This window comes from Chlamydomonas reinhardtii, chromosome 1 (genome assembly GCF_000002595.2).
Source record: "Chlamydomonas reinhardtii strain CC-503 cw92 mt+ chromosome 1, whole genome shotgun sequence".
Lineage (NCBI taxonomy): Eukaryota > Viridiplantae > Chlorophyta > Chlorophyceae > Chlamydomonadales > Chlamydomonadaceae > Chlamydomonas > Chlamydomonas reinhardtii.
Genome location: NC_057004.1, coordinates 7,764,232 through 7,791,594, shown reverse-complemented (window position 1 = coordinate 7,791,594; position 27,363 = coordinate 7,764,232). Strand labels below are relative to the sequence as shown.

General features: G+C 66.6%; 3 protein-coding genes across 3 annotated transcripts in view; 2 read left to right on the top strand and 1 right to left on the bottom strand.

The window, feature by feature from the left end:
• The window catches only part of CHLRE_01g055600v5 (uncharacterized protein), a 16,262-nt gene extending 12,548 nt beyond the window's left edge, over positions 1-3,714 (bottom strand). The window contains exons 1-7 of the mRNA XM_043059055.1: positions 3,490-3,714; positions 3,341-3,397; positions 2,576-2,741; positions 2,089-2,282; positions 1,262-1,953; positions 713-792; positions 20-346 (exon numbers count right to left, since the gene is read on the bottom strand). Of these exons, the coding sequence (XP_042928969.1) occupies positions 20-346; positions 713-792; positions 1,262-1,953; positions 2,089-2,282; positions 2,576-2,741; positions 3,341-3,397; positions 3,490-3,519 (1,546 nt within the window). The 5' untranslated portion in view covers positions 3,520-3,714. The remainder of the gene's footprint in view (positions 1-19; positions 347-712; positions 793-1,261; positions 1,954-2,088; positions 2,283-2,575; positions 2,742-3,340; positions 3,398-3,489) is intronic.
• A 106-nt stretch (positions 3,715-3,820) lies between these two features.
• Positions 3,821-7,737, top strand: CHLRE_01g055550v5 (uncharacterized protein). The gene is made up of 7 exons (XM_001700183.2): positions 3,821-4,276; positions 4,526-4,594; positions 4,863-4,898; positions 5,238-5,293; positions 5,609-5,752; positions 5,940-6,156; positions 6,574-7,737. Exons 1-7 carry the CDS (start codon positions 4,016-4,018, stop codon positions 6,733-6,735), a joined length of 945 nt encoding a protein of 314 aa, XP_001700235.1. The 5' UTR covers positions 3,821-4,015; the 3' UTR covers positions 6,736-7,737.
• Positions 7,738-20,684: 12,947 nt separating this feature from the next.
• CHLRE_01g055500v5 (uncharacterized protein) lies at positions 20,685-27,159 on the top strand. The gene is made up of 8 exons (XM_043059054.1): positions 20,685-21,150; positions 21,257-21,414; positions 21,571-21,624; positions 21,776-21,929; positions 22,066-24,591; positions 24,893-25,511; positions 25,715-26,310; positions 26,537-27,159. Exons 2-8 carry the CDS (start codon positions 21,302-21,304, stop codon positions 26,702-26,704), a joined length of 4,230 nt encoding a protein of 1,409 aa, XP_042928968.1. The 5' UTR covers positions 20,685-21,150; positions 21,257-21,301; the 3' UTR covers positions 26,705-27,159.
• Positions 27,160-27,363: the final 204 nt, after the last annotated feature.

Sequence of the window (27,363 nt, the reverse complement as noted above, 5' to 3'; positions counted from 1 at the left end):
TTCCCTCCCCGCCTCTCACCCGCAAGGTCCACCAGCTGCATGCGCGACCGCCGCACTCGCACCACACCAACACCACCCGCCGGCACACCGCCGCCGTCAGCACCGCCGCCGCCGCCACCTCCAACCGCCGCCGCCACCTCCGCCAGCGCTGACCCGTCCGCCCCTTCCGCCCCCTGCTGCTGCTGCTGCTGCTGCTGCTGCTGGCCGCCGGCTGCCGGCAGCTGCTCCCGCGCCTCCAGCTGCAGCGTGAATATGCAGTGGGAGCGGCTGGACACGGGGTTGGAGGCCGTCTCCGCCACCACGCGCTGGGCGGCGCCGTGGCGCAGCAGCGCCAGCGCCTCCGCGGCTGCGGGCGGTGGGCGGCGGGGGGCAGGGAGGAGGAGTCGGAGAGGGTTTTGGAGAAGGGGGCTGGAAGGCGTGTGCAAGGGTTGGACCTGGCGCGCGTGTTGTGTGTGTGTGTGTGTGTGTGTGTGTGTGTGTGTGTGTTGCGTGTGTGTGTGTGTGTGTGTGTGTTTGTGTGTGTGTGTGTGTGTGTGTTTGTGTGTGTATGTGTGTGGCGCCATGCAGTGGACGAGTTGATCCACTCAATCACTTCGCACGTAATGAGGCACGTGCCCTTCTGTGCGGCTGCCGGCTCCCTACTCAACACCCGCCCCCTCCCCCCCCCCGCCGGCTCCCTACGTAACACCCGCCCACGCCCCCCTCCACCCACCCGAGGTGACGGCCAGCTCGGTGAGCCCCACCACCGTCACGCCGTCCTTGAGGCTCTCACGCAGCTGCAGCCGCTCGGGCCTGCGTGCACGCGTGCGTGCATATGTGCATGCGTTAGAAAGCACAAGGGGAAGGGTCGACACACACACACATCTCACATGTTTCCGTGTGTGTAGAGAAAGAGAGAGGGAGCGGGTGTTTGGGGGGCAATTGAGGGTGAGGAGAACCAGGCGTTGAGAGGCAAGCCCATGGCGGGTGCCCTCACTCGCACAGCACATAACATATCAAAGGTTCATGCGCCCACTGAGCCGACCACCTGCTCCCAACGGACTTGGACGGCCTTCGGGATCGGCTCTTGGGCCCGCTCTCTCCCCCCGGCCCTGCACAACCCGTGCCGGCGCACTCTCAACTCCGCCATCTATCTCGCGACCCCCGCCTACCCGCGCCGCCCTCCACACATCCCAGCGCCCACCCATCCACCTCACCCACCCGCACTCAGCCCCACCTATCACCCACCCTCGCCCCGCCCCACCCCTCTCCCCCCCCCCACCTGTCGCTGAGCAGGTCCGTGACCACCTCCTGGTAGATCTGCAGCATGCTGACCTTGACCAGGTACTGCGAGCCGCAGCCGCAGCCGCCGGCGCCGCCGCCAGTGCTGCTACTGCCGCTGCAGCCGCCGCCAGCGCCAGCACTACTGGGGTTGCCGCTGGCGGCGCCGGCGCCCATGTGACCGGCGGCGCTGCGGGCTGCAGCCGCCACCGCCTGTGCGGCAGTGGCGCCGCCGCCGCCTGCGCCTGCAGGGGTGCGGCCGGCCAGAGCCAGTGCGGGCGCGGGGCTGCGGCCGGGCGTGGCGCGCTGCAGCGGCGGCGGCAGCGGGATGCGCGAGGGCGTCAGGCCCGGCGTGCGCCCGCCCGGCCCCGGCCCCGGTCCCGGCCCCGGTCCCGGTGTGGCCTGGGGCGCGGGGCTGGGCGTGGGGATGCCGCTGCGTGGGCGGGTGCGTTGCAGCTGCCCGCCGGCGGTGCCGGGCGGTGGTGGCGTCACGCAGGTGGGCGAGGAGGGCTGCGCCTGCGCCTGGGGCAGTGGCGTGCGCGGCGGGCCGTCAGAGCCGTGCTGCTGCTGGTTCAGCGGGTGCAGGTGCGGGTGCAGCAGGTGGGTCTGCTGCTGCTGCTGCTGGGTCTCCTGCTGCTGCTGGGTGGCGATGTTGGCGAAGACGTAGTCCAGGATGCGCGGGATGAGGCCGGCCTGCTCAGGAGCGGGTGCAGGGGCAGGGGCAGGGGCAGGGAGTGGGCAACAGTGAACAGCGCCGCCTACACTCCTGACCCGACAGGTGTGGGTCCGGTACCTACCCCATACGTTATATTTTAAGCCCACACTCACATCAACCGGCAGTGCCGCGCCACCGCCACCTCCACCACCTCCACCCCCGCCCCCGGGTGCCGCCGCTGCCTGCTGCCGCGGCCTGGGCAGGTGTCCCATCATGGTGTGTGTCTTGCCGCTGCCGGTCTGGCCGTACGCCAGGATGGCGGCGTTGTAGCCGGACAGCAGGTGGTCGGCCATGGGGCGGCCCGCCACTGGGAGGGGGAGCCGGGAGGGGGCCGGGAGGGGGTGCGAGGGGGCTTGCTTGGAGGAGCGTTGGGCGGGTGGGAGGGCGGGGAGAGGGAGGAGGCGGACTCGAATGGGGCGCTACCGGTTGCCGGTGCCCATCCATCGCGTCGCAGCAAGATGCTGTATGCTGGGGGGCCCTGTGGGGCCCGGTACCAGCACTGCTATCCCCGCACAACATGGCTGCCTGCGGGCTGGTGCTGGGTGTTGGTTTCTTTGGGCTAAGAATGAACTTCCCCCCCCTTTCCGTCCCCTCGCCTACCCTTGAAGAAGGTGGACTGTCGCATGTGCGGGCTGGCCACGAAGCTGAAGGCCCAGTGCACCTGCTGCCGCCCGCCCGCCGTGGTCAGCGCCAGCTCCTTGTGCGCGATGCACTGCACCACATCCGGCTGGCCGGGGGTGGTGGAGGGCCGGATCTTGGGGATGATCTGTGTGTGTGTGTGTGTGTGTGTGTGTGTGTGTGTGTGTGTGTGTGTGTGTGTGCGTGTGCGTGTGCGTGTGCGTGTGCGTGTGCGTGTGCGTGTGTGTGTGTGTGTGTGTGTGTGTGTGTGTGTGTGTGTGCGTGTGTGACTACGGTTTCCACGGTTATTCTGCCAGATCACGTGAATCGTGTATCTGGTATAACCAACGACAGGGCTCTCAATCGAGGGCTGCCGTGACCTGGCGTGTGTGTGTGTGTGTGTGTGTGTGTGTGTGTGTGTTGTGTGTGTGTGTGTGTGTGTGTGTGTGCGTGTGTGTGCGTGTGTGTGTGTTTGTGTGTGTGTGTACATATGCGGGGGTGCGGGTGGGGGCAGCGTGTGGAAGGGAAGGGGTGAAGCCCAGCCAGCGGCGCATCTAGAGTGACTTGGTACGGCCGGAGTAGGTGGGAGCATACGTGGGGGTAGGCACGCCAGTTGCACTATGCCTCATCACACAGTGCAACATGCACTTGGTTGGTGGTACCAGCAACCTGCCAATATGTCGGCGTGCGCACTCCAAACGAGCAACCCATCGGCACGGCGCGCTACGCCATCCTGCGCCAACCCACCTTGATAGTCTCCGTCGAAGGATCGCTGCTCCCTTGTCGCCATAACCCATCTATGAGCTGCAGCCATAAGCAGCATCTGCAGCTAAGTCCACTTCTACCACCGATGCCAGGGCTGCATTCGAAACAGGGCAAAATTTGTCACAACTTGCCTGCGTCGTCGACGCCAAGCTGGGCTCCATGGTTGCTTCCTTCAATGTCTATAGGCTCCAGCTAATCATGGTGACAGGGGTCCATGAGCCCGTCCAAAAAGGAAGGTTCTGTCTAACAAATTTCGTGACAGCTGCATACCGCTGTACGCTTGATGCTTTGTATCATTACGCAATATAAACTGCAAATCCCTGCGTGCAAAGGATTGAGGGACCACGGCGATTCAGTCGCTGGATCCAGCTAGTGCCTGGCATCGGGACAACTCCATTTTACAATCGGCAGCCATGTGGAATATGGGAGCGTGAGGAAGCACACTAGCGATATATGTTAGTAGCAGAGCAAGCTCTCTCTACGGTTCCGCGACCACACAGCTCAACAACGGTGGTGACCGCGTAATTAGCCCGCGTGATTAGCGCATCTGACGTGTTTGCAGTCACCTATAATACTGTTGTTGCCATCCGAAAGCGCGCACCGTCTTAGCGGTACCATCAAAGTCCGCTCTCGTCTCGAGGTCGAGTCGGCAAAACAATGTCGCTTCGACGCGCCGCTACGCTCTTTGCTCGTAGCTTTGCGGAGTCAGCCTCGTCGCTGCCGGTGGAGGCTGGCGTCGGAGCACGGCTTTGTACCGGCGCGTCCACGTCTGGGCGGCAGGCGTGGCCTGGGGCAGCAGCAGGCGTGTACGCGCGGGGGCCGGTTGCATGGTCGGCGGGGCCTGCCGCGGCGGGGACGCGCTCGGCACACAGCCGGTCCAGCACCAAGTACACGCCAGCGGAGCTGGGGCTCTATTGGGTAGGCACGGGGGGACTGCGTCGCGTTGCGTCAGCCTGGGCGCCCTGCACCGTGCGTCGTGGGGTTGCCGCGGGGCCGCCGCCAACACGCTCTGGCGCCAGTTCACACGCCCATATATGCACACAGTGCCACACGCTTTCTGCCCATCTCACCTCACCCGCCCCTGCATCCACCCGTGCGCCCAGCCCTGCCCCATGTGCTGCCCCACCTCCCACACGCCCCATCTCACACCCCCATCCCCCCACCCAGGGCGCGGCGGCTGTGTTCATGGTGGGCGTGTCGTACGCCTCCGTGCCGCTGTACAAGCTCTTCTGCGCGGTGGGTGCCAGGCTGCACTCGGGGGAGGGGAGGGGCGAGTGCGGCGAATGGGCAGTGGAGGTTGTGATTGGGGCGGCTCGTGGGGCTGGGGGTGGGGCTCAGGCTGCAGCAGGGTCCGGGGCTGGAGCTGGGGCGCCGCTGGCCTCTGCCTCCCCGCCCGAGCGCTGCGTTAACAAGCATGCGGGGAAGGAGTCGACACCTTGCGTGTTCGGGAGTAGAAGGGGAACATGCGTGTGTGTAACTGTTGATGTGTCTTGCATCCGAGCAGGCCACGGGATACGGAGGCACTGTGCGCGCCGGCGAGGTGAGCAGCTGGCCCTGTGGGGAGGTGACGGCGGTGGCGTGGGGTGGGCTTACCATACGTCGTATAAGTGGTGTAGGGCGATGGGGCAGGAGCTGTCGTGGTGTTACCACAAGTGTCCGGGTTATCCAGAGCCGCCGCTGGTATACGGCAGGTGGTGCCGGCGGCCCAGCCAGCACTGCTGCCAATGTGATGGTCTACCGTCTACCACTGCTTAACTAATCATGAATGTAACCCCCCTCCTGCTCCTGGCTACGCCCTCTCGTCTCATTTAACATGCATGGAACCCACCCCCCACCCCCCCCACACACACACACACACACCGATCCCCCCTGCCCGCAGTCGGTGGAGGAGAAGCTGCAGCGGCGGCGTGACGCGCCCAACGCCAAGGTCGAGGAGTGAGTGCCACTGCCACGCCGCGCGCCCTGCCTGCCTGCCTGCCTGCCTACCTGCTTGCCTACCTGCCTGCCTAGTGTTCGACATGCTGGAGTGTCGCACGAAGTGACAGCGGCGCAGCCAGCGCCCAGTGCTCGGCAACCCAAGCCCACCACCAGCTACTGCGCTCATCACCCGCCTCCTTCCGCCATAGCCCCCATCCTTCCACGTCCATTCGCCCATGCCCTCCCGCCCGCTGCCTTGCTCCTCCCAATCACCCACCCACCCACCCACCTACCCACCCGCCCGCCCCTCCCCTCCCCACCCCACACGCCCAGGGCCGCATCCAAGCGCGAGCTGCGCGTGTGGTTCAACGCCGACGTGGCGGACGACATGCCCTGGGACTTCAGGCCCACGCAGGAGTACGTGCGCGTGCGCCCCGGGCAGTCCACACTCGTGTTCTTCACCGCGCACAACAAGAGGTGCGTGTGGTTGTGCGGGCGGCGGCGGCGGGCGCGACAGGGGGCTGGGGCAGCGCAAGGGAAGCGGGCCGACTCCGTGCGGAGCGGTGCTTGCTGTGTGGGCGGCATGGCAGGGTGAGGAGAACACCTCCGACCCCACCCCGACCCGTGCCGCCGCCTCCCTGTGCTGCTGCCGCGCCCCGCGCAGTGACAAGCCCGTGACAGGCTACTCGCTGTACAACGTGACGCCCGACAAGGCCGCCTTCTACTTCAACAAGATCCAGTGCTTCTGCTTCGAGGAGCAGCGCCTGCGCCCCGGCGAGCAGCTGGACATGCCCGTGTTCTTCTACGTGGACCCCGAGTTCGCCACCGACTGGAACTGCCGCAACATCAACGACATCACCCTGTCGTACGTCTTCAACAAGGTGCGCGGGCAGGAAGGGGGAGCAGGGGGGGCGGGGGCGCGATGGAGAGGGGGCTGGGGCGAGGGGCGGGGGGCCGGGGGCGTGGGGGCAGGGGGGCAGGGGAGAGGGGGCTGGGGAGAGGTTGGTATCGGGGGCGGAGGAGAGGGGCCCTGGGGCCGCGAGCGCGGGGCGGGAGATGGTCAGCAAGTTGCGGCTGGGGCTGTGGGTTGTGGGGTGTGGGGTGTGGGGTGTGTGAGGTGACCATAAAGTGGCCAGGACACCTGAACGGGGCGAGTCAGGTGGGTGGGTGGGGTTCCAGGCCACGCCTGGCTGGACACAGGCGCCCCAGCTCCCTGAACCCACGGCATCGCCCCCCCCCCGGCATCGCCTTCCCCACCCCCCGCACACACATATATATACATACGCATGCCACCGCAGGTGGAGGGCGAGGAGGACGAGGAGGATGACGGCCGGCCCAGCGTCGTCAAACTGCACTCCGGGCCGCACCCGGCGGCGGCGGCGGCGGCGGCTGTGGGCATGCCCATGCCCGTGCCGGTGGCGGTCGCAGCAGCGGCGGGGACTGCGCCGCGGGCGGCCTAGGTCCGGGCCGTGAGAGCCCGTGGCGCCCTGGGGCTTCCACAGGCTGTGTACGGCTGGTAGGCTGCGGCAGTGCTGTACGTGACGGGCAGCATAGCAAGAGCCACTGCGGTGTTGTGACCAGTGGCTTCTGACTAGCGAGCTAGTGACATGGTGTGTGTGTGGCCGGGGTGCGTCCACTGCACTGTTGTAGGTAGCAGCGGAATGCATGTGGGGGATGTTACGTGATCTTTTGGAGTCATAGCTAGGCTGGCTGATCCAAGCTGAGGGCGGGCAATACTCATACATGCCTCCGAATGCCCATGAACGGCCAAGCATTCTGCAACTAGCGCGACAAGCAACTGCTTTGCCCAGCCCCGTTCGGGTTGGGCACATCTTGCTGAAGCGCAGAGGCTGGCGACGTGACTGGATTGAAGATTTGAAGTGGTGATGGCCTGGCCTGGTGCGTGTTAAAGTTTTGTGGCCCATCGACGTGCGGCGTTGTGCGGCGTGACTTGGGCTTAAGCGACTTGTGACTGCGGGCTTGTGCACCCGCTTGCGGCACCACGCCAGCACGCATTACCTGGCCTGATGGGTTAGGGCACCCCTGGGTTCGGGTGCCTTGCGTGACGGAATTCTGTCGGAAGGCTTCTTGACGCACATTCGGAGAACACAGGAGCCCAGTTTACACTCGCTGCCACTTGGGTCGAGTCCAGGCCTTCAGGGCCTGGGGTCTGCGCGGGGTCAGAAACTACTGGCGGGGGCGATGGGTAGCGGGGTCTCATGACAGGGGGGGGGGGGTTACATTCATGATTAATTAAGAAGTGAAGTCGTAGGCAGGTACAGTTGCAGCGTAGACGCGTTGTTACCGATGTCCGTGGAGTCCAGCGGCCAGCTCCAGCGCGTAGACCCGCCAGGCTGCTGCTGGGGGGGGGGGGTAGAATCTTCCAAAACAGACCCCATGCTTCAAATGGATAGAGCTCAACGAGAAAATCAAACGAATCCGCTTTCAAAATTGAAAATGGGTTTCTGGGTGCAAAGTTATGGCCCCTCAAAGTTGCCGGTCGGTCGGGGGTCCCACAAGGTTTTGCACGGGTTCGTGCCAGGTTTCGTTCCTAGCCTTCTTCTCCTTCCTTCTGTCCTGCAGCGCGCGGCGCAATGGGCGCACCGCAACGATGCATGTATACCGTATGCTCCGGATTCAGAACTCGTGCACAGTATGGGAAGCGGCGCGTCGGCATGTCGGGAGGTGCATGGGGCGTTGGCCGGGGACAGACCGGGTTTTGCATTAGTGTCAGCATATTTCGTGTCGCCAAGTAACAGTGAAAAAAGCCGTAGCGTAGTATATATTAGTTCATCAGGAAGCGCGCCACATAAGAAGGACTCAGGCGGTTGCAGGCGGTTCTGGGCAGCCTTGAGCCGCCGACACGAACCAATGCGCTCGGCTCACCGCCCACCGCCGCGCTCGGCGCACACACAGCGCATTCCCAGTCACGGTCCGGGCATTGGATTTGGCTGGAGGGGTGCCGCCCCGCTTCAGGTCATACCCAGAGACGGGCAGATCTCTTGGGGTGCGCCACGGGGTGGGGCGGATAAGGCCTGTGCGGAGGCATGCAGGCCTCGTGTGTGGGGGCCTTGAGGGCGTGTGACTGCGGCGGTGGGGAGTGGGCCGCTTGCATGCCTTGGAGCCTGGGCGCTGCACCTGCCCGGCTCGCACAGGTAAGCCCCGGTAGCAGGCATGCTACAACGGCTCTCGGGGCTCCAGGATTGGACATGGCCGGGCCACACGGTGGCCGGGCGTCCGGCCACCCCACACGCCGAACAGCCCACGGACGGGCCCGGCGCCCGCGCGGCGGCCGCACAAATGCCCAGGCCTGCTCATTCCATACGTGTGTCCACTCAGGCATGCTAGGAGCTCGCTGGCCGGGCACGGGGCGCCTAGTTGGCGCGTGGGTGGGCATGCCGACATGTTTGCCGGGCCCGCATTTCGTTAGGATTCGGACTACCCCCACTTCAAGGTAGCTTGTTTGCGGCCATTTGGGCCCACCCATATGCTAATAGGCAAATGAAGGAACCGACGCCAGGAAAGTGGCGACTTTCGGCCAAACCGTCAGCCGCTTGCGACCTGGCCGGGCGCGCAAGAATTGCAAAAACAACTCCTGACGCGTGACCAAATGCAGCTCTTGCGGTGCTTCATACGGCTTAGTCGTATATCTGTTTATTTGATTTCTCGCCGCGTTCCCCAGCACCACCACAAACGTGTGCCAGGTCGGGCCGCACCACGGTGCCCTGGCCGTGCCCTGCGCACATTTCCTGGGTCCGCCATGCCCCTCTGCTGCATCCCAATCCTGCCCCCAGCCCTCCAGGAGCCTTTGGGTACATGCATTACAGTCGTCGGCACCACACCTCGGCAAAGCAGCTCGCACTCGGACCCCCCAAAGGCGGTGCCCAGCCCAGGGGTGCGTGCAGGGCTACACACTGTGCCCAAAGCTGGCAGGGGCTGCAGGGGCTCCTTTCGAAGGCCGCCATGGCGTGGATGCCCGACATAGCGCCTGTGTAACGCGTTGCAGGCGGTTCTGGGCAGCCTTGAGCCGCCGACACGAACCAATGCGCTCGGCTCACCGCCCACCGCCGCGCTCGGCGCACACACAGCGCATTCCCAGTCACGGTCCGGGCATTGGATTTGGCTGGAGGGGTGCCGCCCCGCTTCAGGTCATACCCAGAGACGGGCAGATCTCTTGGGGTGCGCCACGGGGTGGGGCGGATAAGGCCTGTGCGGAGGCATGCAGGCCTCGTGTGTGGGGGCCTTGAGGGCGTGTGACTGCGGCGGTGGGGAGTGGGCCGCTTGCATGCCTTGGAGCCTGGGCGCTGCACCTGCCCGGCTCGCACAGGTAAGCCCCGGTAGCAGGCATGCTATAACGGCTCTCGGGGCTCCAGGATTGGACATGGCCGGGCCACACGGTGGCCGGGCGTCCGGCCACCCCACACGCCGAACAGCCCACGGACGGGCCCGGCGCCCGCGCGGCGGCCGCACAAATGCCCAGGCCTGCTCATTCCATACGTGTGTCCACTCAGGCATGCTAGGAGCTCGCTGGCCGGGCACGGGGCGCCTAGTTGGCGCGTGGGTGGGCATGCCGACCTGTTTGCCGGGTCCGCATTTCGTTAGGATTTGGACTACCCCCACTTCAAGGTAGCTTGTTTGCGGTCATTTGGGCCCACCCATATGCTAATAGGCAAATGAAGGAACCGACGCCAGGAAAGTGGCGACTTTCGGCCAAACCGTCAGCCGCTTGCGACCTGGCCGGGCGCGCAAGAATTGCAAAAACAACTCCTGACGCGTGACCAAATGCAGCTCTTGCGGTGCTTCATACGGCTTAGTCGTATATCTGTTTATTTGATTTCTCGCCGCGTTCCCCAGCACCACCACAAACGTGTGCCAGGTCGGGCCGCACCACGGTGCCCTGGCCGTGCCCTGCGCACATTTCCTGGGTCCGCCATGCCCCTCTGCTGCATCCCAATCCTGCCCCCAGCCCTCCAGGAGCCTTTGGGTACATGCATTACAGTCGTCGGCACCACACCTCGGCAAAGCAGCTCGCACTCGGACCCCCCAAAGGCGGTGCCCAGCCCAGGGGTGCGTGCAGGGCTACACACTGTGCCCAAAGCTGGCAGGGGCTGCAGGGGCTCCTTTCGAAGGCCGCCATGGCGTGGATGCCCGACATAGCGCCTGTGTAACGCGTTGCAGGCGGTTCTGGGCAGCCTTGAGCCGCCGACACGAACCAATGCGCTCGGCTCACCGCCCACCGCCGCGCTCGGCGCACACACAGCGCATTCCCAGTCACGGTCCGGGCATTGGATTTGGCTGGAGGGGTGCCGCCCCGCTTCAGGTCATACCCAGAGACGGGCAGATCTCTTGGGGTGCGCCACGGGGTGGGGCGGATAAGGCCTGTGCGGAGGCATGCAGGCCTCGTGTGTGGGGGCCTTGAGGGCGTGTGACTGCGGCGGTGGGGAGTGGGCCGCTTGCATGCCTTGGAGCCTGGGCGCTGCACCTGCCCGGCTCGCACAGGTAAGCCCCGGTAGCAGGCATGCTATAACGGCTCTCGGGGCTCCAGGATTGGACATGGCCGGGCCACACGGTGGCCGGGCGTCCGGCCACCCCACACGCCGAACAGCCCACGGACGGGCCCGGCGCCCGCGCGGCGGCCGCACAAATGCCCAGGCCTGCTCATTCCATACGTGTGTCCACTCAGGCATGCTAGGAGCTCGCTGGCCGGGCACGGGGCACCTAGTTGGCGCGTGGGTGGGCATGCCGACATGTTTGCCGGGCCCGCATTTCGTTAGGATTTGGACTACCCCCACTTCAAGGTAGCTTGTTTGCGGTCATTTGGGCCCACCCATATGCTAATAGGCAAATGAAGGAACCGACGCCAGGAAAGTGGCGACTTTCGGCCAAACCGTCAGCCGCTTGCGACCTGGCCGGGCGCGCAAGAATTGCAAAAACAACTCCTGACGCGTGACCAAATGCAGCTCTTGCGGTGCTTCATACGGCTTAGTCGTATATCTGTTTATTTGATTTCTCGCCGCGTTCCCCAGCACCACCACAAACGTGTGCCAGGTCGGGCCGCACCACGGTGCCCTGGCCGTGCCCTGCGCACATTTCCTGGGTCCGCCATGCCCCTCTGCTGCATCCCAATCCTGCCCCCAGCCCTCCAGGAGCCTTTGGGTACATGCATTACAGTCGTCGGCACCACACCTCGGCAAAGCAGCTCGCACTCGGACCCCCCAAAGGCGGTGCCCAGCCCAGGGGTGCGTGCAGGGCTACACACTGTGCCCAAAGCTGGCAGGGGCTGCAGGGGCTCCTTTCGAAGGCCGCCATGGCGTGGATGCCCGACATAGCGCCTGTGTAACGCGTTGCAGGCGGTTCTGGGCAGCCTTGAGCCGCCGACACGAACCAATGCGCTCGGCTCACCGCCCACCGCCGCGCTCGGCGCACACACAGCGCATTCCCAGTCACGGTCCGGGCATTGGATTTGGCTGGAGGGGTGCCGCCCCGCTTCAGGTCATACCCAGAGACGGGCAGATCTCTTGGGGTGCGCCACGGGGTGGGGCGGATAAGGCCTGTGCGGAGGCATGCAGGCCTCGTGTGTGGGGGCCTTGAGGGCGTGTGACTGCGGCGGTGGGGAATGGGCCGCTTGCATGCCTTGGAGCCTGGGCGCTGCACCTGCCCGGCTCGCACAGGTAAGCCCCGGTAGCAGGCATGCTATAACGGCTCTCGGGGCTCCAGGATTGGACATGGCCGGGCCACACGGTGGCCGGGCGTCCGGCCACCCCACACGCCGAACAGCCCACGGACGGGCCCGGCGCCCGCGCGGCGGCCGCACAAATGCCCAGGCCTGCTCATTCCATACGTGTGTCCACTCAGGCATGCTAGGAGCTCGCTGGCCGGGCACGGGGCGCCTAGTTGGCGCGTGGGTGGGCATGCCGACATGTTTGCCGGGCCCGCATTTCGTTAGGATTCGGACTACCCCCACTTCAAGGTAGCTTGTTTGCGGTCATTTGGGCCCACCCATATGCTAATAGGCAAATGAAGGAACCGACGCCAGGAAAGTGGCGACTTTCGGCCAAACCGTCAGCCGCTTGCGACCTGGCCGGGCGCGCAAGAATTGCAAAAACAACTCCTGACGCGTGACCAAATGCAGCTCTTGCGGTGCTTCATACGGCTTAGTCGTATATCTGTTTATTTGATTTCTCGCCGCGTTCCCCAGCACCACCACAAACGTGTGCCAGGTCGGGCCGCACCACGGTGCCCTGGCCGTGCCCTGCGCACATTTCCTGGGTCCGCCATGCCCCTCTGCTGCATCCCAATCCTGCCCCCAGCCCTCCAGGAGCCTTTGGGTACATGCATTACAGTCGTCGGCACCACACCTCGGCAAAGCAGCTCGCACTCGGACCCCCCAAAGGCGGTGCCCAGCCCAGGGGTGCGTGCAGGGCTACACACTGTGCCCAAAGCTGGCAGGGGCTGCAGGGGCTCCTTTCGAAGGCCGCCATGGCGTGGATGCCCGACATAGCGCCTGTGTAACGCGTTGCAGGCGGTTCTGGGCAGCCTTGAGCCGCCGACACGAACCAATGCGCTCGGCTCACCGCCCACCGCCGCGCTCGGCGCACACACAGCGCATTCCCAGTCACGGTCCGGGCATTGGATTTGGCTGGAGGGGTGCCGCCCCGCTTCAGGTCATACCCAGAGACGGGCAGATCTCTTGGGGTGCGCCACGGGGTGGGGCGGATAAGGCCTGTGCGGAGGCATGCAGGCCTCGTGTGTGGGGGCCTTGAGGGCGTGTGACTGCGGCGGTGGGGAGTGGGCCGCTTGCATGCCTTGGAGCCTGGGCGCTGCACCTGCCCGGCTCGCACAGGTAAGCCCCGGTAGCAGGCATGCTATAACGGCTCTCGGGGCTCCAGGATTGGACATGGCCGGGCCACACGGTGGCCGGGCGTCCGGCCACCCCACACGCCGAACAGCCCACGGACGGGCCCGGCGCCCGCGCGGCGGCCGCACAAATGCCCAGGCCTGCTCATTCCATACGTGTGTCCACTCAGGCATGCTAGGAGCTCGCTGGCCGGGCACGGGGCGCCTAGTTGGCGCGTGGGTGGGCATGCCGACATGTTTGCCGGGCCCGCATTTCGTTAGGATTCGGACTACCCCCACTTCAAGGTAGCTTGTTTGCGGTCATTTGGGCCCACCCATATGCTAATAGGCAAATGAAGGAACCGACGCCAGGAAAGTGGCGACTTTCGGCCAAACCGTCAGCCGCTTGCGACCTGGCCGGGCGCGCAAGAATTGCAAAAACAACTCCTGACGCGTGACCAAATGCAGCTCTTGCGGTGCTTCATACGGCTTAGTCGTATATCTGTTTATTTGATTTCTCGCCGCGTTCCCCAGCACCACCACAAACGTGTGCCAGGTCGGGCCGCACCACGGTGCCCTGGCCGTGCCCTGCGCACATTTCCTGGGTCCGCCATGCCCCTCTGCTGCATCCCAATCCTACCCCCAGCCCTCCAGGAGCCTTTGGGTACATGCATTACAGTCGTCGGCACCACACCTCGGCAAAGCAGCTCGCACTCGGACCCCCCAAAGGCGGTGCCCAGCCCAGGGGTGCGTGCAGGGCTACACACTGTGCCCAAAGCTGGCAGGGGCTGCAGGGGCTCCTTTCGAAGGCCGCCATGGCGTGGATGCCCGACATAGCGCCTGTGTAACGCGTTGCAGGCGGTTCTGGGCAGCCTTGAGCCGCCGACACGAACAATGCGCTCGGCTCACCGCCCACCGCCGCGCTCGGCGCACACACAGCGCATTCCCAGTCACGGTCCGGGCATTGGATTTGGCTGGAGGGGTGCCGCCCCGCTTCAGGTCATACCCAGAGACGGGCAGATCTCTTGGGGTGCGCCACGGGGTGGGGCGGATAAGGCCTGTGCGGAGGCATGCAGGCCTCGTGTGTGGGGGCCTTGAGGGCGTGTGACTGCGGCGGTGGGGAGTGGGCCGCTTGCATGCCTTGGAGCCTGGGCGCTGCACCTGCCCGGCTCGCACAGGTAAGCCCCGGTAGCAGGCATGCTATAACGGCTCTCGGGGCTCCAGGATTGGACATGGCCGGGCCACACGGTGGCCGGGCGTCCGGCCACCCCACACGCCGAACAGCCCACGGACGGGCCCGGCGCCCGCGCGGCGGCCGCACAAATGCCCAGGCCTGCTCATTCCATACGTGTGTCCACTCAGGCATGCTAGGAGCTCGCTGGCCGGGCACGGGGCGCCTAGTTGGCGCGTGGGTGGGCATGCCGACATGTTTGCCGGGCCCGCATTTCGTTAGGATTCGGACTACCCCCACTTCAAGGTAGCTTGTTTGCGGCCATTTGGGCCCACCCATATGCTAATAGGCAAATGAAGGAACCGACGCCAGGAAAGTGGCGACTTTCGGCCAAACCGTCAGCCGCTTGCGACCTGGCCGGGCACGCAAGAATTGCAAAAACAACTCCTGACGCGTGACCAAATGCAGCTCTTGCGGTGCTTCATACGGCTTAGTCGTATATCTGTTTATTTGATTTCTCGCCGCGTTCCCCAGCACCACCACAAACGTGTGCCAGGTCGGGCCGCACCACGGTGCCCTGGCCGTGCCCTGCGCACATTTCCTGGGTCCGCCATGCCCCTCTGCTGCATCCCAATCCTGCCCCCAGCCCTCCAGGAGCCTTTGGGTACATGCATTACAGTCGTCGGCACCACACCTCGGCAAAGCAGCTCGCACTCGGACCCCCCAAAGGCGGTGCCCAGCCCAGGGGTGCGTGCAGGGCTACACACTGTGCCCAAAGCTGGCAGGGGCTGCAGGGGCTCCTTTCGAAGGCCGCCATGGCGTGGATGCCCGACATAGCGCCTGTGTAACGCGTTGCAGGCGGTTCTGGGCAGCCTTGAGCCGCCGACACGAACCAATGCGCTCGGCTCACCGCCCACCGCCGCGCTCGGCGCACACACAGCGCATTCCCAGTCACGGTCCGGGCATTGGATTTGGCTGGAGGGGTGCCGCCCCGCTTCAGGTCATACCCAGAGACGGGCAGATCTCTTGGGGTGCGCCACGGGGTGGGGCGGATAAGGCCTGTGCGGAGGCATGCAGGCCTCGTGTGTGGGGGCCTTGAGGGCGTGTGACTGCGGCGGTGGGGAGTGGGCCGCTTGCATGCCTTGGAGCCTGGGCGCTGCACCTGCCCGGCTCGCACAGGTAAGCCCCGGTAGCAGGCATGCTATAACGGCTCTCGGGGCTCCAGGATTGGACATGGCCGGGCCACACGGTGGCCGGGCGTCCGGCCACCCCACACGCCGAACAGCCCACGGACGGGCCCGGCGCCCGCGCGGCGGCCGCACAAATGCCCAGGCCTGCTCATTCCATACGTGTGTCCACTCAGGCATGCTAGGAGCTCGCTGGCCGGGCACGGGGTGCCTAGTTGGCGCGTGGGTGGGCATGCCGACCTGTTTGCCGGGCCCGCATTTCGTTAGGATTCGGACTACCCCCACTTCAAGGTAGCTTGTTTGCGGTCATTTGGGCCCACCCATATGCTAATAGGCAAATGAAGGAACCGACGCCAGGAAAGTGGCGACTTTCGGCCAAACCGTCAGCCGCTTGCGACCTGGCCGGGCGCGCAAGAATTGCAAAAACAACTCCTGACGCGTGACCAAATGCAGCTCTTGCGGTGCTTCATACGGCTTAGTCGTATATCTGTTTATTTGATTTCTCGCCGCGTTCCCCAGCACCACCACAAACGTGTGCCAGGTCGGGCCGCACCACGGTGCCCTGGCCGTGCCCTGCGCACATTTCCTGGGTCCGCCATGCCCCTCTGCTGCATCCCAATCCTGCCCCCAGCCCTCCAGGAGCCTTTGGGTACATGCATTACAGTCGTCGGCACCACACCTCGGCAAAGCAGCTCGCACTCGGACCCCCCAAAGGCGGTGCCCAGCCCAGGGGTGCGTGCAGGGCTACACACTGTGCCCAAAGCTGGCAGGGGCTGCAGGGGCTCCTTTCGAAGGCCGCCATGGCGTGGATGCCCGACATAGCGCCTGTGTAACGCGTTGCAGGCGGTTCTGGGCAGCCTTGAGCCGCCGACACGAACCAATGCGCTCGGCTCACCGCCCACCGCCGCGCTCGGCGCACACACAGCGCATTCCCAGTCACGGTCCGGGCATTGGATTTGGCTGGAGGGGTGCCGCCCCGCTTCAGGTCATACCCAGAGACGGGCAGATCTCTTGGGGTGCGCCACGGGGTGGGGCGGATAAGGCCTGTGCGGAGGCATGCAGGCCTCGTGTGTGGGGGCCTTGAGGGCGTGTGACTGCGGCGGTGGGGAGTGGGCCGCTTGCATGCCTTGGAGCCTGGGCGCTGCACCTGCCCGGCTCGCACAGGTAAGCCCCGGTAGCAGGCATGCTACAACGGCTCTCGGGGCTCCAGGATTGGACATGGCCGGGCCACACGGTGGCCGGGCGTCCGGCCACCCCACACGCCGAACAGCCCACGGACGGGCCCGGCGCCCGCGCGGCGGCCGCACAAATGCCCAGGCCTGCTCATTCCATACGTGTGTCCACTCAGGCATGCTAGGAGCTCGCTGGCCGGGCACGGGGCGCCTAGTTGGCGCGTGGGTGGGCATGCCGACATGTTTGCCGGGCCCGCATTTCGTTAGGATTCGGACTACCCCCACTTCAAGGTAGCTTGTTTGCGGCCATTTGGGCCCACCCATATGCTAATAGGCAAATGAAGGAACCGACGCCAGGAAAGTGGCGACTTTCGGCCAAACCGTCAGCCGCTTGCGACCTGGCCGGGCGCGCAAGAATTGCAAAAACAACTCCTGACGCGTGACCAAATGCAGCTCTTGCGGTGCTTCATACGGCTTAGTCGTATATCTGTTTATTTGATTTCTCGCCGCGTTCCCCAGCACCACCACAAACGTGTGCCAGGTCGGGCCGCACCACGGTGCCCTGGCCGTGCCCTGCGCACATTTCCTGGGTCCGCCATGCCCCTCTGCTGCATCCCAATCCTGCCCCCAGCCCTCCAGGAGCCTTTGGGTACATGCATTACAGTCGTCGGCACCACACCTCGGCAAAGCAGCTCGCACTCGGAACCCCCAAAGGCGGTGCCCAGCCCAGGGGTGCGTGCAGGGCTACACACTGTGCCCAAAGCTGGCAGGGGCTGCAGGGGCTCCTTTCGAAGGCCGCCATGGCGTGGATGCCCGACATAGCGCCTGTGTAACGCGTTGCAGGCGGTTCTGGGCAGCCTTGAGCCGCCGACACGAACCAATGCGCTCGGCTCACCGCCCACCGCCGCGCTCGGCGCACACACAGCGCATTCCCAGTCACGGTCCGGGCATTGGATTTGGCTGGAGGGGTGCCGCCCCGCTTCAGGTCATACCCAGAGACGGGCAGATCTCTTGGGGTGCGCCACGGGGTGGGGCGGATAAGGCCTGTGCGGAGGCATGCAGGCCTCGTGTGTGGGGGCCTTGAGGGCGTGTGACTGCGGCGGTGGGGAGTGGGCCGCTTGCATGCCTTGGAGCCTGGGCGCTGCACCTGCCCGGCTCGCACAGGTAAGCCCCGGTAGCAGGCATGCTATAACGGCTCTCGGGGCTCCAGGATTGGACATGGCCGGGCCACACGGTGGCCGGGCGTCCGGCCACCCCACACGCCGAACAGCCCACGGACGGGCCCGGCGCCCGCGCGGCGGCCGCACAAATGCCCAGGCCTGCTCATTCCATACGTGTGTCCACTCAGGCATGCTAGGAGCTCGCTGGCCGGGCACGGGGCGCCTAGTTGGCGCGTGGGTGGGCATGCCGACATGTTTGCCGGGCCCGCATTTCGTTAGGATTCGGACTACCCCCACTTCAAGGTAGCTTGTTTGCGGCCATTTGGGCCCACCCATATGCTAATAGGCAAATGAAGGAACCGACGCCAGGAAAGTGGCGACTTTCGGCCAAACCGTCAGCCGCTTGCGACCTGGCCGGGCGCGCAAGAATTGCAAAAACAACTCCTGACGCGTGACCAAATGCAGCTCTTGCGGTGCTTCATACGGCTTAGTCGTATATCTGTTTATTTGATTTCTCGCCGCGTTCCCCAGCACCACCACAAACGTGTGCCAGGTCGGGCCGCACCACGGTGCCCTGGCCGTGCCCTGCGCACATTTCCTGGGTCCGCCATGCCCCTCTGCTGCATCCCAATCCTGCCCCCAGCCCTCCAGGAGCCTTTGGGTACATGCATTACAGTCGTCGGCACCACACCTCGGCAAAGCAGCTCGCACTCGGACCCCCCAAAGGCGGTGCCCAGCCCAGGGGTGCGTGCAGGGCTACACACTGTGCCCAAAGCTGGCAGGGGCTGCAGGGGCTCCTTTCGAAGGCCGCCATGGCGTGGATGCCCGACATAGCGCCTGTGTAACGCGTTGCAGGCGGTTCTGGGCAGCCTTGAGCCGCCGACACGAACCAATGCGCTCGGCTCACCGCCCACCGCCGCGCTCGGCGCACACACAGCGCATTCCCAGTCACGGTCCGGGCATTGGATTTGGCTGGAGGGGTGCCGCCCCGCTTCAGGTCATACCCAGAGACGGGCAGATCTCTTGGGGTGCGCCACGGGGTGGGGCGGATAAGGCCTGTGCGGAGGCATGCAGGCCTCGTGTGTGGGGGCCTTGAGGGCGTGTGACTGCGGCGGTGGGGAGTGGGCCGCTTGCATGCCTTGGAGCCTGGGCGCTGCACCTGCCCGGCTCGCACAGGTAAGCCCCGGTAGCAGGCATGCTATAACGGCTCTCGGGGCTCCAGGATTGGACATGGCCGGGCCACACGGTGGCCGGGCGTCCGGCCACCCCACACGCCGAACAGCCCACGGACGGGCCCGGCGCCCGCGCGGCGGCCGCACAAATGCCCAGGCCTGCTCATTCCATACGTGTGTCCACTCAGGCATGCTAGGAGCTCGCTGGCCGGGCACGGGGCACCTAGTTGGCGCGTGGGTGGGCATGCCGACATGTTTGCCGGGCCCGCATTTCGTTAGGATTTGGACTACCCCCACTTCAAGGTAGCTTGTTTGCGGTCATTTGGGCCCACCCATATGCTAATAGGCAAATGAAGGAACCGACGCCAGGAAAGTGGCGACTTTCGGCCAAACCGTCAGCCGCTTGCGACCTGGCCGGGCGCGCAAGAATTGCAAAAACAACTCCTGACGCGTGACCAAATGCAGCTCTTGCGGTGCTTCATACGGCTTAGTCGTATATCTGTTTATTTGATTTCTCGCCGCGTTCCCCAGCACCACCACAAACGTGTGCCAGGTCGGGCCGCACCACGGTGCCCTGGCCGTGCCCTGCGCACATTTCCTGGGTCCGCCATGCCCCTCTGCTGCATCCCAATCCTGCCCCCAGCCCTCCAGGAGCCTTTGGGTACATGCATTACAGTCGTCGGCACCACACCTCGGCAAAGCAGCTCGCACTCGGACCCCCCAAAGGCGGTGCCCAGCCCAGGGGTGCGTGCAGGGCTACACACTGTGCCCAAAGCTGGCAGGGGCTGCAGGGGCTCCTTTCGAAGGCCGCCATGGCGTGGATGCCCGACATAGCGCCTGTGTAACGCGTTGCAGGCGGTTCTGGGCAGCCTTGAGCCGCCGACACGAACCAATGCGCTCGGCTCACCGCCCACCGCCGCGCTCGGCGCACACACAGCGCATTCCCAGTCACGGTCCGGGCATTGGATTTGGCTGGAGGGGTGCCGCCCCGCTTCAGGTCATACCCAGAGACGGGCAGATCTCTTGGGGTGCGCCACGGGGTGGGGCGGATAAGGCCTGTGCGGAGGCATGCAGGCCTCGTGTGTGGGGGCCTTGAGGGCGTGTGACTGCGGCGGTGGGGAGTGGGCCGCTTGCATGCCTTGGAGCCTGGGCGCTGCACCTGCCCGGCTCGCACAGGTAAGCCCCGGTAGCAGGCATGCTATAACGGCTCTCGGGGCTCCAGGATTGGACATGGCCGGGCCACACGGTGGCCGGGCGTCCGGCCACCCCACACGCCGAACAGCCCACGGACGGGCCCGGCGCCCGCGCGGCGGCCGCACAAATGCCCAGGCCTGCTCATTCCATACGTGTGTCCACTCAGGCATGCTAGGAGCTCGCTGGCCGGGCACGGGGCGCCTAGTTGGCGCGTGGGTGGGCATGCCGACATGTTTGCCGGGCCCGCATTTCGTTAGGATTCGAACTACCCCCACTTCAAGGTAGCCGGCGGTACACACCTATCGGAATTGAAGGCATTACAGTCGAGTATGTAACAGCCAGTACCGTATGCATGTGCAGTTAGCGGGACGGGGGCGGAAAAACGAGGGTCGGCACGGGGCTCAGCGGGGGCTCCGCCGGGGATGACGGAGGCATGGGTCAGCGATGGTAGTGGCGCGCAGCCATGCCCGGGCGCCAGGCGCAAGTGCTATTGTAACACATAATACTGATGCTAGAGTGTTACTATCAGGCGTGACTATTAGCTGGTGCCTGACTGTTGCTTTTGTGAAGCGGTGTTGTCTGTCATCCATGGGCTTATCCATGACATGATTTTGTTGTAGGTGCTATCAATTATCGACAACAACCTGAGAGTTTCCGCGACTCGCTCGGACCCTCACCCGTAAACGCGCTCGTTTCAAGCGGACGCTTTCGTGGCGCTATTCATGAGATTCGTTTGTAGCGTATAGACGGAATCTGTGGAGCAACAGGCCCGAAAGGGCTTCTCGAGGATGAGCATTTTCCTGCGCTGCTGCTTTGGAGCCAGTGAGCGCCAAGAGGACTCGCGCCTGGTGATCCCCATCATTAAACCAGCAGATGGCGGTGCCGCTCCGGCAAAAGTACAGGTTATTCAGGCGTCACACGATTCTGGTTGCAAGGGCGATTCTACACACGACCTTGGGTCGCTACCTCCTACGTCTGCCCTGGTATGTATTCTGATGGGGGATTACGTTGAGCGCGCTGAATTCCAGTTTGGAGTGGGCATCCACAGACCGACGCGTCATCCAAACAACGCTTTCTCGGGCCGCGCAGATTGCTTGCACGGACGCTTTCAGCCAAGATGCCTTTGGGGTGGCCATGGGGCTGCAAGCAGCAATGTGCTGTGCGGCTGTGCCTGGGCTCAGTTTGGAAGGCCGCGCTGTCCGGCTTACTCAAAGTGTGCAGCGATACCTGGGCGCCACTGCGGTCCGGTGAGCCCATTGTCCATCTGCGTATCATTATTTACATTACATAATTCCAACGAGGAGGAGCCCTGCCCTCCATTTGGCTGACAAATTTGTATGGCTTCGTGCATCGTGCGTTGCCTCAAAAACCACGAACATCCGGCCGCAAACCCGTCTCGGCAGGCTTTACATCGCTACCGACGTGACCGAAGAAGGCTATTCTGGAGAGCACGGCAGGTAGGGTTAGGCAACCCAGTGCCAACCTGCTGTCTCCAGCCCGTACCGGTACCCTCCAATTAGTAAGAGCAGCGGGATCCCCGGCCCCTGTCCCGGGATACACACCCCTACTTAACCGCCCCGACCCTCCCCTCCCCGCACCTGTCTGCAGCCTGGCCCAGCTGGCGGCCGCGCTGGCCCCCGCGTCCGCCGGCGCCCAGCGGCCGCGCTGCGGCCTGTGTCCGGCTGCGGGCAGCTGCGGCTGTCCCTACCCCGAGGCCGCGGGCGCCTCCTCCGCGCTCTTCCGGCAGGCGCTGTTCAGCAAGGTGAGCGGCATGCCTGAAGCCTGGCTGACTGGCTGACTGGTTGATTGCTGGTATGAACAGCCACGCACACGCGCTGTGGGAGGAGTGCTGAGCACCCACCCACCTCATGGCCACATTGCCGCTGGCTTTGCAACAGGCGCCGGTGGTCCACGCATTCGGCCCGCGGGCGCCGTTCGTGTCGGCGGCGGGCGGCGCCACCGCGGCCGACGGCGGCGTCAACGCGCTGCTGTCGGGCAGCAGCACCTTCTCACTGGGGGCTACAGCCGCCAGCCTGCCGCTGGTGAGAGCCATGGCGGCGGCGGCGGCGGCACCGGCGGCGGCCGGCTGTAGCTGCGCCGAGGCGGACCTGTGCGACCTGGACGCTGCCGCCAGCGGCGCCGCCATGACCTTCGCCGTCGTGCCGCTGGGCTTCGGACTCGGCTTCGGCGGCGCCGCCGGCGCGGTCCCCAGCGGCAGCGGCGGTGCGGCGCAGGCGGCGGGCGCCGTGGTGCCGTTTGGGCTGCTGTGGATTGCGGTGGCGAGCAGTGCCGGCGACCCCGAGGCCGCAGCAGGTGATGGCGGCGCCGGCGGCGTGGAGGTGGCGGCGGTGGCGGCAGGCGCTGCTGTGGCGGCCGACGCCAGTAGTGCCAAGGCTAGCGCGCATCCGACCGGCGGCTCGCAAGTGCCTGCGCCCTCGCAGCCGCTGTCGCCGCCGCCGCCGCCGGTGCCTGTATCGGCACCACAGCAGGCGCGTGCGCCGCCGCCGCCGCCAACGCCGACGGCGCCGGTGATGGCGAGCCTGACCCAGAGCGCCCGCCTGTCCGCTTCTCAGGACCACGCCTCCCGCACCAGCTACGTCACCAGCGGCGCGTCGGGCCGCGGCCGTACCTCCCTGGCCGCGGCCTTCCGCGAGGCGCAGGCGCAGACGCTGGAGCCATCGCCCTCCAGCACCCGCTCGCTGCGGGCGCTGCACCTGCAAACCGTGCAGCGCTCAACCGCCGTCAACGGCTCAACCGACGCCTCCAACGGCCCCGGCGGCGGCGCGCAGGAGGCCGCCGCGGCAGCTGCCGCTGCCGCCTCTGCCACCGCTGCCGCTGCCGCTGCCGCGGCGGCTGGGCGACTGCTGTCCAGCACTGCGGCGCTGCAGCATGCCGGACTCAGCGCCGCCATGATCCTGGGTACGGGCGCCGCCGGGCCCAACCACCTGCGGTGGTTGGCGGGCGCGGTGCGGCGGTTGGCGGGCGCCGCCACGCTGGCGGCGCTGGTCGGCGAGCTGCGCGACTGCCTGACGGAGGCCGTACGGCGCACGATGCGGCTGGACGTGACCGTACAGCTGGCCATGGTGCCCAGCTACGACTCGCGCGTCGCGTACACGCTGCGTGCGGAGGCGGGCTCCGGCGGCGGCGGCGGCGGCGGTGGCGGTGGGGGCGGCGCTGCTGGGGTCAGCGCTAGGCTGAAGCGCGGCATGACCACCAGTGACGCCCACGACCTGCAAGCCGGGGCGGCGGCCGCTGCGTGCAACAGCGCCTACTCCCATGGCGGCTGCGTGATGGCGGTGGCGCCGAGCCGCGCATCCACCGCCAACCTGGCCGCGTCCCTGTCCCGCCTGCGCTTCTCGTCGGTGGCGGCGGGCGGCTCGGCGGCGGCTGTGGTGTGGCACGCTGCTGACACATCGGCTGAGGGCGTAAAGCACAGCCTTGCGCCGGGCGCCAGCGCGTTGTCGCCTGCGCGGCGGCCCCCGCACTCAGCCCTCACGCCCGTTGCAGCCGGCGACACCGCCGCTGGCGGCGGCGGCGGCGGCGGCGGGGGCGCGCTACCTGGCCGCTTGGTCGCTGCGTACTCCTCCGTCAACGCACCCCTGCTTGACGGCCCAGCGGCGTCACGCACCTGGTCTCTGACCACCCCGCGCATCACCGCCTCGCACAGCGTCTACGCCCTCGACCCGCCGCCGCCGCCCGGCTCAACCGCCGCCGCCGCCAGCGCTGCCGCCGCCGGCGGCGGTGGCGGCGCCGCCAGCGCCGCCGCTGCGGCGGCGGTCATGGGCCCTGGCACCGCCGCCATCAGCGCTCGCGCCTTCCGCCTGACCGGCACCCTGCTCCAGGCCATGCTGGCGGCAGCCGCAGGGACGGCTGGCGGCGGCGGCAGTGCCAGCTACCGCAATCACTCCGCCGCGCACGGGCTGAGCGGTAGCGCGTCCGGAAGCAGCAACGGCGCTGTTGGCGGCGGCGGCGCTGTTGGCGGCGGCGGCGGCGGCGGCGGCGCGCTGCCCGGCATGTACGTGTGCGACTGCGGGCGGCACGTGCAGGACGAGCGGCAGCCCAGTCGCGATGTACTGATGATGATGATGGCGGCGGGCGCAGGTACGGCAGCCGCGCCAGCCGGCTCACGTGCCGCCGCCTCGCCGCCGGCAGCGCTCGGCGCGCACGCATCGGCGTCACATACGTCGCTGTCCGCGTCCTCCAACGCGGCGGCGGCGGCGGCGCTGGTGGCGGCAGGCGGCGGCGGCGGCGGCGGCCGCCACGGCGGCGGCGGCGGCCGTGCGGCGCCCATACGCAGCCTGGTGCTCCTGGGTGTGGACGTGGGGGATGGGGCCGTGCTGGCGCTGTATGTGGGGCTGCCGGCGCCGGCGGCGGCGGCGCTGCTGACGGCGGTGCGCGACACGTGCGCCGGCCTGCTGGACAAGGTGGGCCCAGTAGAGGAGCAGGAGCAGGATGAAGGGAGCACAGCCAGAGAATGGTTCTTTCCCTTGACCGCTGATACAGTAGCCTTGCTCATCCACGCGCCCCTACCCCAGCCTCGCCTCGCCGATCAGTTAAACCTCCAGCATCCTTGCGCCCGCCCCCGCGCCCGGTTTTGGCCTGGTGCTTTTATGCTCCTCTTCCTGAACCCTGCAACCCAACGCCACCCCCTCTTCAGTGCACCATCCTGCACCGCTTTCCCAGCCACCTTTGCAACCCCCTTCCCCTCACCCCTGCGCCCCGCAGCTGCTGTCGGGCCTGGTCCGGCACCGCCTGCGCTGGAGCGGCCTGGCGGCGGACTGGGACACACTGCGCGCCGGAGTGCCCGGAGCCTACCTGTCCGTGTCGCACTCGGTCCGCGCAGCCGGAGCGGGCGCCAGCAGCAGCACCACCGCCGCCTCCGCCGCCCTGCTGTCCACCACCGGCAACATCAACCTGAGCTTCGCGGCAGGCCCGTATGCAGGCGGCAGCGGGGCGGGCGGCCTTGCATCCCTGGGTGCGGCGCGTTGGTCGTCCCTGTGGCAGCCGCAGCCGCAGCCGCAGCAGCTGTCCATGCCCGGCGGCATTGGCTGCGGCGCGGGCGGCAGCAGCGGCGGCGGCGGCGGCGGCGGCGGCCATGTGATGGGCGGCCCCTCGCTGTCGTCGGCGCCGGCCGCGGATGACGAGCTTCTGCTGCAGCAGCTGGGCGCAGCCGCGGCGGCGTCCGCAAGCGGCGGCGGCGGCGGCGGTGGCAACAGCTGCTCGCACTCCGTCGGCTCCAACGCAGTCGGCGCGGCCGCCGCCGTGAGCGGCAGCGGCGCCGGGCGGCAGCTGCAGCCGCAGGGCGGCGGCGTGGGAGGCAGCAGCGGCGGCCGCCGCCTGTCAGGTCCGTCCTCGCCGGGGACATATAGTGACTTTGGCTGTGGCACGTGTTTGCGTTTGGTCGTGACGTTTCGTGTACGTTGTGATTGCAGAGCTACGGAAGGTCTTTGGGCTGGTTCGGGGCGCGCTGCGCTTCACATGCAGCCTCCTGTCCAGCTGTTCACTTAACCCAACCCGTGTGCCGTCTCGTCCTCCCCCCCCTCGCAGCCTTGCCGTCCTCCTCGTCCGCTGTCAACACCGGCGCCACGACCATCGCCGGCGCCGCCACGCCGCCCCTGCCGGCGCCGCAGGTACCCGACGGCAGGCGCGGCACCACATGCGCCGTGCCTGCGGGCCCCGAGGCACCCGCGCCACCCGCCGCGCACGGCAGCGGCAGCGGCCGCGGCGCCGGCAAGTCCGGCCTCCACCACCCGCCCACCCCCACCGGCCGCAGCGGCCGCTCCCTGGTCCGCGACCTACTGGCCTTGGGCCTGCAGTCCGCCCCCACCGGCCGCGGCGGCAGCAGCAGCGGCAACAAGGAGCACCCGCTAGGCGCCGACAAGGGCAGCCGCGGCGGAGGCGGCGGTGGAGGCGGCGGCGGCGGCGGCGTCCAGCGTGGTGACGACGATACGGATGACGAGGGCTGGCCCGCGACCTGCACCGGCACAGGCACCGGCACGGCTGTGGGTTGGCGCGGCGGCTCCACTTGCGGCTCCAGCATGGGCGTGCAGGGCGGCGGTGGCGGCGCAGGAGGTGGCGGCTGCTGCGGCGCGGCGGAGGGCCCGACCGCCACGGCGCTGCTGACTGTGCATGACCTTGAGGAGGTGGGTGTTGACTGTTGAGCCGGTGGGGTCTGCACACCACACACCAACACACCCGCGCGTGTGCGGCGGTCCTTGCACCGCATTGCACAAGCCTGTTTCCACCCCTGCTTTCGCTCTGCTGCCCTCGTGCTCCCCGCCACACATCCTGCATCACCATCATGTCCCCGCCGCCCATGCCGCCGCACACCACCCCCACCTCCGCCTCCTTCCCTCCCTCCCCCGACAGACGTACGAGAGCTGGGGCATGCGGGCGCAGATGGGCGCGCTGGTGGACTCCATCCTCACCACCACCCTGGCCGCGGGCAACACCAGCGGCGCACACGCGCTCATGGGGCCCGGCGGACCCGGGGCGGGCGGACCCGGCGGCGTGGACGACGGCACGGCGGCGGGGTGAGCGCGGTGACGTGTCTGTTTGTGTGTGTGTTAAAAAACGAAACGAAAGCCCGCCCAACGACGCGATGGAGTTACTTACCGATACCTACCAATTTACCGAGCGTCGCGTGGTTGCCGTGACCCAGGTAGTCATACTTACCCGCGATAAGCCTGGAACCCCACGGGCGACCATTCGGCCTGACCCCGCGATGCACCTGTATGCGTCCATGCTCCGCACCCTGGGCGCGCTAAACAACGTTTACCCAGCACACCTAATTCCCAGATTCCCGCCCGCTGGTCGTAGTCGAGCTCACCTATAGGCAAAAGCGGAAGTGTGCCTGTGTGTGCGCGCGTGTGTGGTTGCGGGGGGGGGGGGTTGCAGAGCTCTACTCGCCAGAGCCTTGGTTGAGCAGCCTGCGCGAAGTTAATGAAACCTTTACACCAGTTCTTACCGTATGTCTGTAACGTTGGGTCGCCGGTGCTCCAGAGCCTCCCTACGGTACTCACCCGGCAGCAGCTTCCACATCGCGCATGCCGCGGCCCGTTGCCCCATACCGGCACCCGTATCCCCCCACTCTGCACATGCCCACCCACCCCTTACCCCACCCTTCACCGCCCCCACACGCGCCTGTTGATCACCGCCTTCGCCTTACCTAGCATGCACGGAACCCCCTCCTCCCC